This window comes from Mauremys reevesii, linkage group 27 (genome assembly GCF_016161935.1).
Source record: "Mauremys reevesii isolate NIE-2019 linkage group 27, ASM1616193v1, whole genome shotgun sequence".
Lineage (NCBI taxonomy): Eukaryota > Metazoa > Chordata > Testudines > Geoemydidae > Mauremys > Mauremys reevesii.
The window spans coordinates 5,446,381-5,464,326 of NC_052649.1; the positions used below are offsets into that span (position 1 = coordinate 5,446,381).

General features: G+C 60.2%; 1 protein-coding gene across 12 annotated transcripts in view; it reads right to left on the reverse strand.

Annotated features, from left to right (window-relative positions):
• Window positions 1-17,946, reverse strand: part of SRCIN1 (SRC kinase signaling inhibitor 1) — a 168,849-nt gene that overhangs the window by 90,522 nt on the left and 60,381 nt on the right. For all 12 annotated transcript variants that reach the window (XM_039516601.1, XM_039516615.1, XM_039516614.1 and 9 more), the window contains one exon: window positions 3,310-3,593. In XM_039516601.1, the coding sequence (XP_039372535.1) occupies window positions 3,310-3,593 (284 nt within the window). The remainder of the gene's footprint in view (window positions 1-3,309; window positions 3,594-17,946) is intronic.

Genomic DNA, 17,946 nt, shown 5'->3' on the forward strand with positions numbered 1-17,946 from the left:
TCATCCTGCCAAGCTCGCAGCCGCCGTCCCAGCCCCAGGGCCCGCTGGAGCAGTGCAGGGGCAGGACACAATCCAGCCCTGCTACCGAAGGCCTGCTGGCTAGCGTCAGTCCCGGGGCTGATGGGGAGCACGCCCTGATGCTTATCCTGCTGCATGCTGGGAGGACACGAGCTCTCAGCCAATCCCGAAGCAGCAGATGCCCTCGCCCTCCACTCCCTTTTGGGATGCTGCGATTTCCAGCTGTGCCCCATTCACCTCCTTCCCCTTCTTCTGCTGCCCACCCCATTGCTAGGGCTTCAGCTGCCCGTCCCGCCTACAGGACACCCCCTGGCCTGACTGCAGCTGGTGGCACAGGGCAGAGCCTGCACTCACCGCAGCAGAGAGCAGAGCATGAATCCACCGAGCCCAGCCGCTCCCCTGCTTTGGCCGGGTTCAGGCCCCCTGCAGAAGCCGCTTCTCTTCCTGAGCTGTGATTCCAGAGGCTCCTGCTGACGCACGCAGGGTCGCACCAGATACCCGAAGTCACCAGGTGCAGCTGCCAAATCCCCCCCGGGGCCCTTTTAGCGAACCGGTTGGCAGGGAGGGCAGCGTTGCCAGCAATCCCCAGGTGAGCCCCACCGAAGCAAGAGGAACCGGGACCCCCGGGGACATGACGGCAGCTTGGTGCCTGGAACGCCGGTGTCCCAAAGGACCCTCCGCACCTCTGCCACAGCTCTAGGTGCTGTTTTCAAATGGCTTTGCTGAAGGCCCCTTAAGCAGAGGAAGCACCTGCATTGGAAAGGACGGTAATGTGGTGGGGAGCTCACAAAGGGCTCAGGGGGTACCCGGGCCCTTGAGAGGTGATTCATGCCTTCCCATCGCCCGGCCCGGCCCAGACACGGATGGATGATTCCTTAGCATGGGCGGCCGCCTTTGCTGGAATTCTGTGCTGCAACTGTAGCACGTGTAGACGAACCTGAGCATGTAGACGTAACGAAAGCAGCGAAACCGAAGCCGCATGGGCCGGACAACCCCGCCCAGGACCCTGGGTACGTGCTCGAGTGGCCAGCCTGTGCTGCTGAGGTGCCACGCTGTTTTCACAGGCGACACGTGCTGCAGCCACACCTCTGATTGCAGTGTAGCCAGACCCACAGTCACAGCTCTGAGTGTGGGGGAAAGGGGGCTTTGTGCCCTGGGGTTTCTAGACTAGTCAGGGGCCGAAATAGCCCTAACTTATGGCAGCACCACCGGCGGGCAGCTCTGCAGCCTGGAACTGCTGCGGCATCCCCCGAGCTCGGCGCTAGGGAGAGTCCCAGGCCCGTGCCCTGCAGTAGAGTTTGTGAGAGGGTCACAAACCAGCCAGCCTGCGTATGCCACCGTGACAGCACTGAGTGGCTGCGGAAGGGGAGAGCCTCCATTCTTTCGTCGCTAGCCCAGAGCTGAAACGCAGCAAGCACCAGACGTTCCCTCGCTACCGTACGCCGAGCTGGGACTGGGGCAGGCGGGGACAGAGGGCTCAGGGAATGTGTGATGGGATATACAGCTTGCTCCACCTAGCTTCATTCCAGGGGTCGTGGCACACTCCTTAGAGGCCATAACCCCACCCACCCCCACATTATCGGTAAGCTCAGCATAGAAGCCAAGCACTGAACAGATCAGGGCAGCTGATCTCCTGCAGATGGTCAGGGTTGCTATTCTTGTTTAGCTCTTTTCACCAAATGATCTCCAACGGCTTTACAAAGGAGGTCAGTGTCAGGGGAAACTGAGGCACGGGGAGGCAGTGGCTGAGCTGGGAACTGAACCCATGTCTTCTGAGTCTCAGGCCGGCGTGCTACCCATGGGGTCACACTGCCTCCCCGCTGCGGTGCATGGCCGTGGGGGAGTTTGCCCATGCTGTCCCTGCGCTGTGGATAAGGGGGAGCTATAACGCAGCCTGTACTACGGAGATCCTGGCAGATGCGGCACTGCTCTCCCCTCCTGCTGGCCCACACTGGGGGCCAGTTGCTAATTACACCCAGGTAACTACAGACCAGGCTGTATCAGAGGCAGGGCCTGGGTCCAGAGCAGCGATGCTCAGCGCCTGCACCGAACCACTCAAGCTCAGCGGGGAATCCCCGCACCAGACACAGACCGGGCCTTCCCCCCACACTCAGTTCCGGTGCATCCAAGCCCTCCGACGGCATGAGGCGGTTTGACACGAACATGATCAATTCTACAATGCGTGGAGCTACCGTGCAGGCCCCTGTCTGGCTGCCACTCTACGCTTCAAGCCCCAGGTCCTGGTAACAGCCTGTCCAAACGAGGACTAACCTTCAATACCTGTCTCAGCCTTGTTATCTCTAAGCAAGCTGTAGAAACGCCTGGGGCCGGGTTCTCTCCCCCAGTCACAGCCAGAGTTTCCAAAAAGCTCAGCCCATCGGGTGCCCCTGGGGTGCTGAGCTCTTGGGAGAATCGGTCTCTTATTTAGGTGCATAAATGGAAACTGAGCTGGGCGGAAGATCTGGGTGCTGAGCCCTTGGCAATCTGGCCTGTGAGACACACATACGTATCTACACCCACCATCACTGCAGCTTCCAGGCTCCCAGCCTCACGCTGGGGCTACCCATGGCAGGAGGGCTATTGGGCTGGTTAATAAAAACAGGGGGCCGGAAACGCCTCCCTAAGGGGCAGCCTGGGGCTCGTCGCTGAGGCGGGGGCTGCGGTGAAAGGTTTGGCCGGTGTGATCTAGTTCTTGAGGTTCCCCCTGCACCCACAGGGAGGGGAGAAGTGCTCTGGAGGGAGGAGGCCCCGAGCAGGGTGTTTAGGGCCACGCAGAGTCCAGGTGTGCAATGGGCATTGGTGCTGACCCCCACGGGCTAGGTAGGGAGCAGGGGGGCTTGGCTCTCAGCCAATTTAGCGTCCAGCCTTCGCCAGCCCCTACTCACAGCCCCAACCCAAGTGAAGGTTGGAGAGAACTGGGCTGGGGTCTCCCCTCCCCCTGGAGGACAGATCCATTGTGGGGGGGCTCCATGGCCCTGGTTCCTCATAGAGAGGATAAATACACCCCCGCTGCATGCCCATTAGCCCCCACCAGAGATCAAATCCCTCCCCACACACACCTCCAGCTCCTCACACAGGTAAATCTGCTCCCAATGCTTGTCCCCCAGCCCACCCCCGAGGTCCAATTCCCACCCCCACGTGCCCCCCTAGAGAGAGGCCCTGGGCGAGCCTGGGGAAAGCCTACGGCTGCTGGCAAGACCCCGAGCGAGCCCACCAGCCCTTTTATGCATGATGTGACTCCACTGCCAGACCCCCCGCCAGGCCTGGGCTAGAGCTCACAGCGCCCCTTACCTGGTCCCGGATCCTCTCCTGCTGGCCTCGGATGGCCAGGGCGTGCTGCGGGTACTTGTTCTTCAGGTGGTCCATGAAGGCGTCCCGCTTGCGGTCCATCTCGGCCTTCTGGAGCCCCGTCAGGGCCTCCAGGCTCTGGGCGGCGATCACCGTGTGCCGGCGTTCCGAGGTGTGCACCAGCCCGACGTTGGAGAAGCGCCGGGTCCCGTTCCCCAGGGTCCTGTACTCCCGCGGGTACTCCGCATCGTCCTCCGAGATCATGTGTGTGCTAGTCCTCTCGGGATCTACACGGGGTGGGGGAAGGGGAGAGAGCAGAGCTGGGGTCAGGGACCTTTCCGCCAGCCCTCGGGTCATTGGGGCGACCACCGAGAGGGGCCAGGGCGGGGCAGGAACTCCAGCAGTTACTGCTCGGTCGTGGAGCTGCTTGGTCGGGGCTGGCAGCCTGGAACTGAAGTGAGGGGCTGACAGCACTGGCTGGCCGGGGGCAGGGTCCACGCTCCAGATCCCATCCAGGCATCCCAACCAGACCCTGCTAGCTCAGCCCTGGGGTGCCCCTGAGCAGAGTTTGGGCTGGACGTCTGGCGGCTGTACAATGCCCAGGGGATGGGGACTAGGGGCCTGGCTCTCCATTACCGCATGAGCTAGCGTGGGTCTCTACCCAGGCTGGGAAGCAGCCTCCCAGCTGCAGTGTAGACTGTGTGGCCATGTTCATTGCTACCCAAGGGGCAGGGCATGGGCAAGGCAGGCCCTGGCTGGCAACCACCAGACTTCCTTCACGTGGCAGCCCCATTCTCCAGAGGTGAAAGGCCGATGCCTGAAGCCCGGGTCCCACCTTGCTCAGCACTTCTAGCTGGCCCTGGCTAAAGGCAGAGCGACCCCCCCACAGCAGCTGAATAGAGGCGGAGGGGCACTAAGGGCGAATACTAAGCACAGGCTGCTCCACCCTGGGTTCTTGGCCATGCAATGCACCCCGGTTTATGGTACCACCTCGGTTTGGTGGCCAGGAGACAGAGCACTCCACTCATTGGATGCTCAGATGGGTCAGATTTAAAGGGGGGCTCTCCAGTGGTCGAGATGGGGAGGGGGTCACACCTGACGAGGAGGCATTGGCCGCTTTGTCAATCTCTCAGAATGGGTTGGATTCATTCGCTGCTCCGCTGCCAGGCAGAAAATGGCATCAATAAAATACAGAGGGGCCCCAGTGAGACGCCCAGCAGGTGGGGAGTTCAACTCCCTCCTTCATCTCTGCCCAGGCTGGGGAATTAGGGCTCGCCCCCGATTTCCAAACGAGCTGGGCTCCCATTGAGGCAGCTAAATAAGGGGCAGGTTCTCCAAAGAGCCCAGTACCCAAGGTGGGAGGAGGGGGTAAAGGTGGGGGGGACAAGTGACTCGGGAAGGAGATTATCTCAGCTTCCAAGGGGGATGTGTTTTAAGCCAGCAAAGGAGGTGAGTTCTAAACCTGTGGTTAAAGCATCTGACAGTGTCTCTTTAAATCGCCTCTCAGATAGAAGCCGCATGAAAAGTCCCGGGCTTGTCCTCAGTGACCAGATGCCAGCAACAGCCCCCGCACCCCCAAGGCATTGCCCCTTTCCCGCCTACGCTCCCCTCCCTGCCACTGGTTCGGCCCCCAAAGGAGGACTTGGTGTCTGAGGTGCAAACAGAGGGTGGGTGGGTTTCAGGCTCTGGAGAAGGGGGCAGGGTCATAGGGGGATTCTGGCCTGGGGAGGGAGGAAAGAGGGTCGGGGGCTGCAATCAGGGTTTTGTCCTGGGACAGATTGCAGCAGAGGAGAGGGGAGGCTGAAGGCTGCAGGGCTGCCGTCCCGGGACAGCGACAGACGTGGATAGAGGGGGACAGGGCAGGGGAACCAGAGACCACAACGTTCAGAATGAAAGGCTGACGATCGACTTGAAACCAAAACCAGTCAGAGACCCATGACGGACGAGGGCCCGAGCGCTGCTGCGGAGCAGAGACACACAGAAGGACACAGACAAACGGACAGACCAAAAAGAAAATGAAATGCAGGGCAGTGCATGGGGGAGGGAGGGGGACTCTTTCGGGCCACTGGCACCGCTCTGAGGCTAAGGTCCAGCTGGTGAAAGCAACGCACTCCCCACCCGGCGACAGGCGCCTCTTCGCACTTCCCCAGCCAGGCGCACGCTTCCTGCACACCTAGGCCCAGGGAGACGCCTTCCTCAGCCAGCTCCCTTCCCGAGGTCCCTCGTGCCCCAGATCTCTCTGTAGGCTCGTCCTCAGGATTCACCTTGCCTGCTGCTGGGTCTTTGTCTCTAGCAGATCCCACATCTCCCCGGCTCGCCTGGTGCTGACAGGGCTCTAGAGAGTTAGTGCCAGAACCTGTCACCACTGGGAGTCCCCTCCCCCCCGCCACACCAGCGGCAGATTCTCAGCATTCAGATCAGGAAAGCCCTCTCAACCCAGAGCAAACTGCCCCTGTCTCGGAAGCATCTAAACTGCAGGGCGCCTCTCCATGCACAGCGGGGACCTGCCCCTACACCTCTGCAGGCTGAGCTGGGACAGCATTCCCCTCCGAAATCCCCTGGAGCGCTCAGCCCCCACAAACACGAGACCCTCAGAACACAGCTCCAGTGGGCAGCTTAGCTCTCACAGACAGAGCCCCAGCCCCACGGTGCCTTGAGTGCCCGAGGTGGATAGCGATGGATTGTTACAGGTGCCTTGAGGTTAAAAAACACCTAAAAACAAGGTGACTGTAGCCCACGATAAAATCACAGACAAGAGAGGAAGGATAGTCTTGTGCTTAAGGCTCTTGGCTCTTGTGCTGAGGCTCTTGGAAGGAGAATCTCCACCAGCTGTTAACAGTATAGTGCCTAAATACATAGGCAAGCAGTGATTCTCACCACTAGGGGGCAGTGTTTGCATTGCAATAAGAACATTGGTCGTGGGTATTTATATGGCCCCCATTCCTGCAGTAGGTGAGCCTCTCACAACCCATAGTGTATTTATCCTGTGAGGAAGGGCAGTGCTGATATATCTATTTTAGGGATGGCAAACTGAGGCACACAGCTGTTAAGTGACTTGCCTTAAGTCACGCAGGGAATTGAACCCTGAGTCTCCAGCTAATGCCTTAACCATCAGCCCAGCCCTCCTTCATCTTTGGCTGATAGATTGATATTTCTATAGCCATTTCTACCCAGAGAGCTCCAAACATCAAAGCACTTCATGACACCCCAGTAAGGGAGGGAAGGATAAATTAACTCTGTTTTCATAAATGGGGAAACCGAGGCACAGGACGCAAAGTGACTGGCCCAAGTCCCCCAGACAGATAGCAGGCAACTGAATTCAGCTTTCCTGGCCCAGTGTTTGGGACCCCCAGACCACGCGTCATTTCTGTGTCAATCGCCCCATCAGTCAATGATCATTTGCAGAGTGCGTTAGTCCCTTTTTGCAAAGGAGAAGGATAACATGGGGGTGGGGGACCGGCAATCACACAGGAAGTAGTGGGGGGGGGGGTTGCCGGTTTGCAGCCATGGGTAATTCATTGGCTGCACATCGTGATTTTAATTTCCAGTGAAGTTGTGCCGAGCCTACTACACAACGCGAGTGGTAATTAATGACTGGAACTCCCTGCGTGCGGAGATCGCCTGGGGCTTGAAAGGGGAGGGCAGCTTAGGGTCTGTCTCCCCTCAGCAAATCCAGAATGCCTGTTAAATCCCCCCCACACTCCATCCTGCTAAGGTGACTCCGACATCTCCTTTCTTTTCCTTCCCTCAGCACCTCTTCCCCCCCCCCCCGCCTGCTGAGCTGCCCACCCCTCCACAGCAGCCCCTCCTGGCCCCTGACCCCTCTCTCCCCAGGACACTGCTCACTGCAAGATGCTGTGCTCTCCGCCCCCCCACTGCAACCCACCCATGTCCCACATGCCGCCCTCCCCTGCTCGATCCCACCCACCCAGCCTGCCTTGCCTAACCCCAGAGGACACATCCAGGCAGCGAGTCTGGGCTGCAGCAGGGTCCCTCTGACAGGCTTTCACTCTGGCCTCCTTGCAGCTCGCTCAACTGGGCCACTGGAAAATGGTCAGGGGAACGGCCTTTTCTGGAGCTCTCTGGGGCTGGGCCCGACACCTGGCTGCTCAGGAGAGAGATTCGGAAAAGCCAGCCCGGCTGCCCAGCTAGCCTGGCCTTGAAAAGCCAGGGGTCACCTGGCAGGCTGGTGCCAGATCTAATGGCTGGTGACAGCACCTCCGAGCCAAGGCAGCCGGGGGAAGCTTTGGCCTATGACACGCTCCAGAGGGAGAGTCCAGCGGGGACTCCAGCCTCCGGGAGAATCTGCCTCCATCTCCGCGTCTCCTGCGTGGAACCAGGCGGGGAATGGAGTTACCGGGCTGGGATTCGGGCAGGTCAGCGCCCCGACTCCCAGCTACGAGACCGAGCGCCCCAGCTTCCTCCGGCGTGGCAGATCTTCAAGCACAGGGCGGTCTTGACCGAGAGAACCACGGGCTCTTTCGTGACCTCGTGTCAAAGCCTTGCTTTACCGCTTCCAGTGAAGGACTAACCCCCCCTGCTCCCCTCCCCCACAATGTACAGTGCCCCCTAGCGCCAGGCCGGGCATTGGATCCGTACTGATGAGCTCATGAGCTCCCCAGTGTTGTTCCACCGCCCGCTCCTACAGTGAACGTGTCACCTGGCCATTCCCTGGTGGGGCCATACCCAGCTGGGCCAGAGGCAGCCCAGGGAGGACTAGCCGGGCTGTCAAGGCGTCCCCAGTGCTGTCTGCTCCACGAGCAGCCGGCCTTTGGGGTGTCTCGCGCGGATGCAGGGGGCAATGCAGTGAGTGGAGGTCTCTGTCCTGGTACGAAGCTGGTTGCTGCTCCCCGTTCATTAGACACGAACGTCACGTCCTGTGCAGCAGTGCCCAGCCTGGAGCGCTATTAGAGCTCATCAGACCGGCCCCTCTCCTGCGCCAGGGAGCTCAAAGGGCTTTGCAGACAATGCCTCTAAGCTCACGGCACCCCTGGGGCGCGGGCATCTATTCTCAGCCCATCCTCAGGTGGGGAAACAGGCAGGGAAAGACGGGGTGATTTCCCTAGGGTCACAGAGCAAATCAGCAGCAGGGCTGGGAGCAGAACCCAGGAGTCCGGGCTCCCTGTCATTAACCTGTATTGTAGAAGTTAGAGAGGGAGGAGCTGCCCGGTCCTGCACTGGACTAGGCCCTACAATAAACAATCAAAGCCCGGCTCAGAGAAACGCAGAGCCTGGATCCAGCAGTGTGGGGAGATGCTGCAGCGCTGCGAAGAGTGCACAGCTAGCAGGGAGCGGCTGACGACAGACAGCCTCCTCGGGAGATACCACGGAAAGGTGGCCAACCTCACAGGATAATCACTTATCAGTCCCAGCAGGCACTTCCACTACAAAGTCCTTTCTAAACTCGACCTAATTCGTCCCCGCACCGCCCCATGGCAGGGGGAGGTTCTCCTTCTGTCTCACAGATAGGGAAACTGAGGCACAGAGAGGGGCAGCAACTTGCCCAAGGCTGCACAGCAAGTCACCAGCGTCATTGGGACGAGAAGCCAGGTGTCCTAGCCTTCCTCTCCAGCCACTCCAGCATGCAGCCTCCTTACCGAGGCCCGCTTGTGTGGCTGAAGCAGGAGCGTGCGAGAGCGCACCCGCAGCGTGCGAGAGAGCCCACGATCGTGCAATAGCAGCCAAGCTGCTCCGGAGGCAACACTGCTGTTTCTGCCAGGAAACCCTCTCCCCTTCCTTGGGCGGTTGTGGGGGCTGGGGGAGGAGGTAGGATTGCAATGGACGGGAGGCAATGGGATTGCAATGGAGCTGCAGCCTGCCCTGCGCTTGCCTCCTTTGGCCGGCGATAGGGCGAGCTCGTGCTGCAGTCCGGGACGCCTCTCCCTGCTTGGCAGTTCAGCAGCAGCCCTAGGGAATGGCACCGTGCCAAGCTCCCGCCCACCGATCGCCAGCGCATCAGCATGCAGCTCCCGGCTCCCTAATTACACGCTCTGCTGGTGGAAAGCGCCAGCTTGCTGGCTCTCTCCCCATTGCTAAAAAGAGTTATTTAAAAAGCCCTGCACGATGCGCAGGCAGGGCAGAGCCATGCTGCGCAGGGCTGGGGGGCCCCTCTGCTCGGCAGGCCTTCCCCCACCCCAGCTCCCTGCAGACCCCCCATGCACAAGGGCTCTCGCTGGGGGTCCGGCTGCTGGAACCGAAGGGAAAGGTCTGTCGGTGCAATTAACCCAGGAGCCACACATTGGCACCCACCAGCGCGGCCGTTAGAGGAGCAGCCCCGGGCGAACAGTTCCGGCAGGTAATCCCAACGAGGGTCCCTCTCCCCCCTCCGGATCCCAGCTCCCCTCGTCTCCAAAGACAGAGGATGATGAGCAAGTGGAGGGGGCAGTACCCCCGCAGGCATCGGATCCTGGGTGCCATCTCCAGGCCAAGCCCCCCATATTATTCCCACCCCTCCCCATCTTTTTCCCCATGGCCAAAGCTGCTTGCAGAGGCCTGTGGCTGTACCACTTTGTGTGGGGAGCCTTGCAGCTCCCCCAGACTAAAGGAGGTCAGGCTGAGTTTGTATGTGGATGGGAGACCCCTGGGGCCTGGCTGTGAGAAAGGAACTAACCCACATGTGGTCTTTCACGATCCCATAAGAACAAGGGTGTTATCCGTGTTTCCTGGCCAAAGTGAAACCGGGGTAATTACATTCCACTGACCTAAATCCTCCCTGCCCAGCAGAATTTCTCTTTTCTTCCTTTCAAGCTCCTGCATCCTACGCTTGTGAGATGTTCCAAACAGCTGCCATGCTCCACCCTAGAGGTGGCTGCATGTCAGAGAGCGGGGAAAGCGATTGACCCCAGCACATTAGTTTGTCAGGGCTTCCTGAAACTGACCCCAGGTTAGGTCCTGGAGGTGGGAATAAGTGGGAACATAGCAGGGAAGGGGGGTGCTGCAGCTAATGAGTGCGCCACAAAGTCGGCCCAGTTGATGGTTATATAAGCTTGAATGGAGGGAAATGGTACCTCCAGCTTCTGAAACCACCTCTGCTGCTCAGCCACTGGACCCATCCTCTCCCACCAAGCAGCCAATACCTTTCAACTGCCTGCCAAGCCCTTTGGGCGATGGTGCCCTGCCCAGGCCGGGTCTTGCTGGCTGCATGACCAACTCGAGGCAGCGCATCCCGCCACCCTGAGAATAATTAAGCAAAAAAGTTTAAGGAGAGAATGTTTCTCCTTGGCGCAGACAGCCCAGGGCTCCAGTGCATGGGCTGGGTTGCAACGGGCCTGGAGTCCAGGCGTCCCGTGCAGCACCAGCCTGCCGCGGCGGCCACAAGCTGGGGTGGGGGAGCTGCCTTTGCAACATGTCTGTACAGAGCCTAGCGCAATGGGGCCCCGCTCAGTGTTCCTCCGGGCTTCCCTACCAGCCATGATAAATCGTGCATGATGACAAGGGGGAGAGGAGAAGCTCGGGCTTCCCAGGGTAGGGAGGTTCTTGGGGGCACGGGACCGGGGGGATATTTTCGTTCCTCCCCCCAAAGAAAACAGGAGAATGGAGCCAGGCCCGGAAGGGGCCCTCGTTACAGGTGCAGCAGAGACGAGGCGGGTGGCAGCCCAGGCATGGAGCCTTGCAGCCTCAGGGCCGGGAACATCATCAGCGCTGGCATCTGCTGGGACGCAGCCTTTCAGTGGGTCCCCGTTTCCAGCCCAGCCCTGGCTGCAGGTCACCCGGGCGGTAGCTTCACAGGCTCGGTTAGTGAGTCCTGACTGCCGTTAACCCTTTGCTGCCCCCAAAGCCGGGAGCAATCGTCGGGCCTGGGGGAGGATGCTCAGGGCTGGCCGTGAGCGTGAGAAACCCTCCGGAGACACAGGGCACAGCCAGGTGCCCTGTGTGGTGACCTCGCAGCTCACATCTGGCTTGATCAGCCCTCAGTGGGGGAAGCCGTCCCCCGCCCAGGTCCCAGCACCCGTGGAGTGAGGGCTGATCTCTGCTGATCTGGGCAGCATCACCCGGCCCTCGGGGCCCGCCCCCAGGGCTCTGCCGACCCTTTCCTGACGAGAAAGGAGGAGAAACATAACAAACGCCACAAGAGATGGCTCAGCCTCTGGCTCGGCACTGCCACGCCTGGCCACGAAACCAGGGGGCGGGGGGACCTCCAACTCCCAGCTCCATCCATGGCTCCCTTCCCCGACACAGGCTCCCAACGGCCGTCCTGCTCCCCAGCCCAGCTGGGGCCAGTCTGCGCAGTGGAGCTGCCTGGCTGACAGCACCAGAACGGCCCTGCTGCGCGACGGCCAATGGGCCCTGAACCAGCCTCCCGGAGTGGGGCAGGGAAGGGAGACAGGACGGAGTTACCCACCACACGATCCTCTCGGGGGCTGGCACCCCTCCTCTAGAGACCCGCCCTCGGGGCTCCCACCAGCATTCAGCCCTCTCTGCTTCAAGGCTCCTCCAGAAGCCCCCAGCTCCCCCCGTCAGGCAGGCCTGATGCCCCCGCCCCGACTCACAGCGCCCCCGTGGTGCTGTTGTGTGCATTCGGGGGGTTCCTCCTCCAGCTCTCTCTCCCGGGACATGCCCAGGAACAAGCAGGTCCCCCCCCGTCCCGGCAGCGCTCACTTACCCGCTGGCTAACCCAGGATGAGCACCGAGCTGGCTTCGGGGTGGTGCTGCTGTGAAGGACAGATGGCTTCCAGGTCACAACCCCCACCTTCCTGGGGGTGGGCAGGGAGACCCCCACCCCACACACGCACTCCCTCCCTTGGCAGGGTGGAAAGAGGCTCCTTGGCAAGCAGCAGAATCCCCACGACGACAATAGCAATCCCAGGGAGAGTCCTGGCCCTGCTTCCCAGCAGATGGTGGGTTAAGGAAGCTCCCGAACTCTCCTCTGATTCATCCATCCATCGCCCTTACCTGCTGACCAAGGTGTCTCCCCAGCCGTCGCAGGGGAGCCATGCCCCAGGGTCCTATGGGGCACGTGCTAGGGACACAGCCATGGCCCCCTCTGCCTGAACGCCAGGCAGCAGCGCCAGCCCTGCTCCTTGCAAGCCTCAGAGAGACACTGAGTCCTCGGGAACCGTGCGCACAGCCCCAGCGATCGCTCTCCTTTTACATCTCCCCGCCCTCTCAAAAGGACACGACGGAGGATCCCACCAAAAAGCCACCTAGCCCCATAGCGCCTGCGCCCCGCGAGATGTGCCGGGGAGGGACGGCGCAGAGGGTCCCTGGTGGGATGTCATCAGGGGCCGCTCAGTGGGGATGATCAGCGAGAGGATCTTTCCAACACAGTTTATTACTGCAGCTTCATAAATCTTCATGAGGCAGCGAGGCTCATGCGGGCCATGAAAGCAGCGTCCGCGAGCAGAACATGAAAAATTGTCCAAGGGAGCGAACAGACGGCAAAGGGGAAGGATGCGGCACGGAGGAGAGAGTGCATTGGGAGAGATCGAAACCCCTCGGCGCTACAAGATTCCTCCCTGCCCAGCCATTAGGGAAGCAAGAAAGAGAAAGCAATGCACCCGTATCCCTCAGAACCACTGCAGCTGTGGAGATGCAGTGCCAGCGGCTGGAGTTCCCTGCTCTGGAGATAACCCCTTCCACGCCGTGCTGCCTGCAGCCGGTTCCCTCCCAGCTCCCTCTCCTCTCCTGCCACCTGCACCACCGAATCCTCCAAAGCCCGGGAAGCGCTTTCTCTTTGTCGGCGCAACTCTGCTGCTGCAGGGTCATGGAGGCGCCTGTGCCGACCGTCCTGTGCCAGGATCCTTTTGCGCCGTCGCGGCCCGTCTGGTTAAACGTGAGAGGAGGGAACTTGGTCGGAGTGAGGGAGCGATGGGAGAGGGGCAGATCCCTGACTTGGAGCGTTTTGATGGGCCGCAATTAACCGCGTCTGTGCCAGAGGGCTCACCCAGTCCCTCTCCCTTGGTGCTGGGTCTGCCCGACGGAACAGAGCCGCTCCCGATGGAACGAGCTTGGCAGAACCGGCTCGAGCAGCCCTGCACTCGGAAACCGGCGCAGCTAAGCCAGCTGCCTGGTGGTTCAAGCCAAAGGGCAGAGCCAGCTGTGGGGAGGGCTGAGATGGCCTGGCTGGTTTTTCTGGCTGGTGGGCCCCAGAGCAGGTCAGCCCAGTCAGCCCATCCCAGCTCGGCTGTGACACGCTTTGCCTTGCTGAGGTTTCACCGTATGTCCATGCTGGAGCCATATGAAGCCACTTCAGTTGCAATCCACGGGGTACCTGTCCCAGGGCTCCCAGGAGCCGTGCATTGTGGGAAGATGGCGAAATGGGAGGAACTGCCGCTTGTACTGTTACACCGTCCGGGTTGGCATCAAACAGGACGGCAGTTTAGAGCTGGGGAAAGCAAGTCAGACCCGGTCAGGATTTGGCCTCCGCGGGTGCTGCTTGCGATACATGTGGGCGTGTGGGTGCCAGGGGTGCTGCGAGCGTGCAAGGGGCACCCCGCGGTTCTTGGAATGGTCCGGGGCTCGAGTGTGTCACGGCCTCCTGTGGAAAGATGCTTCCACCAGGGCAGTGCCAGCCCGTGGGGAACGACCCAGGGACTTGGCTCACCGCGCTGCCCTAGGAAAGTGAGTGAGCCCCCCCTCGCCCACAGGCACTAGGGGATCTGTCCTGCCCTGCCCGGGCTCCTTCACGCTCAGGGCTGGAGTGCCGGCCAATGGCACCTGCTAGCCCCACTCACTGCTACCAGAGGAGGCAGCTGCCCTCCGGGCCAGAGCCAGCTGCTAGGGGCCCTGCTCTCCTACCAGCCAACCTCTGCCCGCTAGTCTAGACAAGGGCAGGGCAGGGACAGGGGGCCCCTCCATGCAAGTGACCCAGGTTTTCTCCGATCTACCTCGGGCAGCATCAGTGGCAGGATTGTTGGCGACCATTAATCAACGGTGGCACAGGCTGGATCCCACCCAGACGAGCTGATGATCCTGGGGAACGCCAGTCAAAGCACTGCTGGCAAGATGGCGCCCATTAGGAACTGGCACTGAGGCAAGGGGCAGAGACGCTGCCGGAAAGGGCAGTCGATTCAGACACTCCAGCTGGCAGGAGATTGGCTGCGGGAGATGTGGTAACGTCTCCTTTCATTAGCAATCTGCGTGGGCATCGGGGCAAAGGAATACCTCGGCCTTCCCTCCACAGCTAAACAGCTTGGATCTGCCAATCACTGGGCAGGAGGCAGAAGTTACTGTCAGGCACCCCCACCCCCCCTTCTGAACCTGCCCTCCCCAAAATGCAGCCCCAGAAACACGCTGCAGCTGCCCCCTGCACAGAACAGCATCTTTCTGCAATGCCCTCCTCTAAACCCACCTTGCACTCTTTCCCCTTGTATCTGGAGCCTTGCCCGGAGAGCTGTCTGCCCCTCCTGGTGCCCCCCCCTCGAGGAGTAGATTGTTTTGCTACCCAGCCCCTCTCCGCCCGCTGCGATTCCTGGAAAGGAGGAAGTATTTTTATTACCGCCATTAACAAGCGTTCTGGGACGGCAGCTCAGGCAACAAGCCCGGCAGGAGAGATATCCATAGTAACGCTCGTCCCGCTGCTGGGAGTCAGCCACAGCCGGTTACCGAGCGTCTGCCTCAGCCCGCCCTGCGCGCAGGACCCCGCAGATTGGGAGCCGGACTCGCTCATGCTGGGCAGGGCCGCTGAAGTCAACGGGCCCTGCCCCTCGTGCCACCGCTTACACAAGCACTATCGGATCCTCCTCCCACTGTGCAAATGGCTACCCGAGGTGCCCCGCAATGGTGAACTGGGCCTGTTCCCAGAACAAGGTGCTACTCCGGGGAAGGGCGGCAGCATCTTAACAAGCACGTTCTCGGCTTCACCTCGGCTAGCCACAGCCGCCTCTTCCAGAGGACAACGTCCAGACGAACTATGGCACCCCAGAGTGCTCGTCCTCAGCACTGCCCGGCACCCTGGGGTTAGCCCCCGTCAGGCCCAGGGCTCTGCCCTCCCTTAGCCCCTGGGCTGTGTGCACGAGGGACCTGGGGTGGGAAACTGTTCACACACAGCTCCTGCCAAACCGTCTTCTCCAGGGGCTTGGCTGATGCCCAGAACTGTATCCCACAGTGGCTGAGACTAGGCCACCAGTGGCTGAGACTGCCCTCCCTTAGCCCCTGGGCTGTGTGCACGAGGGACCTGGGGTGGGAAACTGTTCACACACAGCTCCTGCCAAACCGTCTTCTCCAGGGGCTTGGCTGATGGCCAGAACAGTATCCCACAGTGGCTGAGACTAGGCCACAGCCTTGCAGCTAGAATGGGTCTAACTGTCCGTTGAGTCCAGGGTAGGAAGGCTGGGCTGGAGGGGCAGGCTACGTGGGATGAGCTCTTTGGGCAAGTCACTAATCTACCCTATTCCTCATTCCCCCATCTGTGAAAGGGGGACAACGCGTCCCTCCATCGCAGGAACGTGATGAGCAGAGATCCAGGAACGGCTGCGAGATACTGCAGCGATGGGGCTAACCAAATACCGGACACACCCGCTCGTCTCTCCTTGCCCGGGCAGGAGTGGTCCTCGTCGGACATTGACAAGTGCTTTGTCCACTCTGCTGCTGATTGACCAGCTGATCAGAAATTCTCCGCCTAAAGCAATGCTCGGACCCTGGGTTAGCCGGTGCGGCTGCAGGGCCCATACTGAGCATGCTCCATGCTGTGCTGCCCGATTATCAGCCGCCACAAAGCTTCGCCTGGGTCTCACCGACAAGCTTTTTTCCCCCCCCCCCAATCAAAAAACATATTGAAGAGCAAATTAGAATGCAAATGAATCAGATGAGGAATGCGAGCTCCCATTATCCCATCACCCTGCCACGCGCTGAACGGAGCTGATTAGTGCCAACGGTTTTCAACAGCCGGAGCTGTTTATTTAAAGTCAATCTGCAAAGAAACGTGGCCTGGCGTTGGGTTCGGCGGCCGCAGTCTCCTTTCTGCTGGAAACCTGCCATAAAAGCCTCCAATTTGTCCCTAGAGCAGGGAGGGGGTCTCAGCCTGGGGGTCAGGAGCCCCAGCAGATGAGGGGCAGGTGTCAGGGATGGAAACCACGTGGCCTTGCCCTTATTACTAAACGGGAGGGGGTCCAGGCTAGATCCCAGCGAGCTGGCAGGGGATTCCAGGAGGGAAAGGGAGGCCCTGGCATGGCAGAAGTGGAGAAGCACTGGCCTGTGATAAATCTGGCCATTGAGAACCAGACAATTTTACCCTCTGTCCACACAGATCCTCTTGGTATCCAGTGGGGCTAATTATCTATTACTAAGGCTCTATTGCAAACATTCAGGTCGTTACCCTGCTAACACTAACCCATTGCTCTGGGGTAGGGAAATAGCAGCATCTTCACAGAGCGGGGACTGAGGCCCTGACTCGCCCGAAGTCACACAGGGAATTTGTGGTGGAGCTGGGAACTGAGCCCAGAGACCCCGAGTGCCTTCACCGCAAGACGCCACCTATTTCCCGGCGCCTGGACGGACTCAGGCTGAGCCGAGTGCTTGTGCAGCCTGATTCCAGCGTGCCTGTTGAATATCACACCCCATCACCAGCACACCACCACCCAGGTGGCGCCTCGCACAACGGGGCCCTGGGCAGTGAGTGTAAGAGCAACATCGAAAACCCTGGAAGAATAATGCGTATTATGAACTCAAGGAGGGAGGTGCACCCAAGCGCCTGCGACGGCAGTAAAATTTGTTGCCCAGCTGAAATCTGAAGTGCTCCGATCCCCTGGGACCAGCTTGTATAGATCCTTATCTCTGAGCCTCAGGAGTCACTCCCCTGCGCTGCAGAGATCCAGCCAACCGGGCTGTGCCCAGGTCTAGCTCTGAAGCACCAGCCCTGGAGACTGATCTAAAGGCCAGGGCTCCGGAGTCGGGAGAACAGCGGCCGCCTGCACTGGAGGAGAATTGTCAGCAAACGCATCCCCCTGCCAGGCAGAGATAAGCACAAGGAGGGAATTAAACAAAAAAACCCCCACCAGCCCAACCCATCGCACAAACCCAACCACCCACAATCACTGCCAAGCCAGCAGCCTATCCTTACATGGCTCCGCCACCACGCCCTGTGCTCGAGGACTGCAAGGGGTGCCCCACACCACAGTGTGCATCGTGGGGGAGGTGAATGGGTGTCTGCAGGGGGTTGGGATTGTGAGGGGCATTTGGCTGCACATCCACAGTGAACTCACTGTGGTCTGTGCGTGAGCCCGAGCAGAGGCCGCGCACGTAGGCTTGTGTATGTATATTTTGCCTGCTCGAATGGGTCTGTCCCAGCACATGAGCATCAAGAGAGAGTTTGTGTCCTTAAAACAAACACAACCCTCCCCCCGCCCCCTGAGCCCCAGGGCTGCCTTATTTGAGGAGGGAAGAGCAATATGAAGAATGAAAGCTCACAGACGTCTTGCATAATCCATTCGCTCCTAGAGCAATGGAGATCAGAGGCTGCATCTCCTGGAACAACTCAGGTATGGCCAGATCAAACCAGGGGCTGGATCCTGTCTCCAGCTAGAGCCAGTGCCAGATGCTGCAGGGGACGGTGCAAGAATCCCCCTAGAGGACAACTATGGAATAACATGACCACTGGGGAAGTTCCTTCCTGATCCCCAGCAGTTAGTGGAGGCCTCAGGCCCTGAAGCATGAGGGTTTACAGCCCTTAGACACACTTCTGTTAGCCTCTCTGTGGTAACC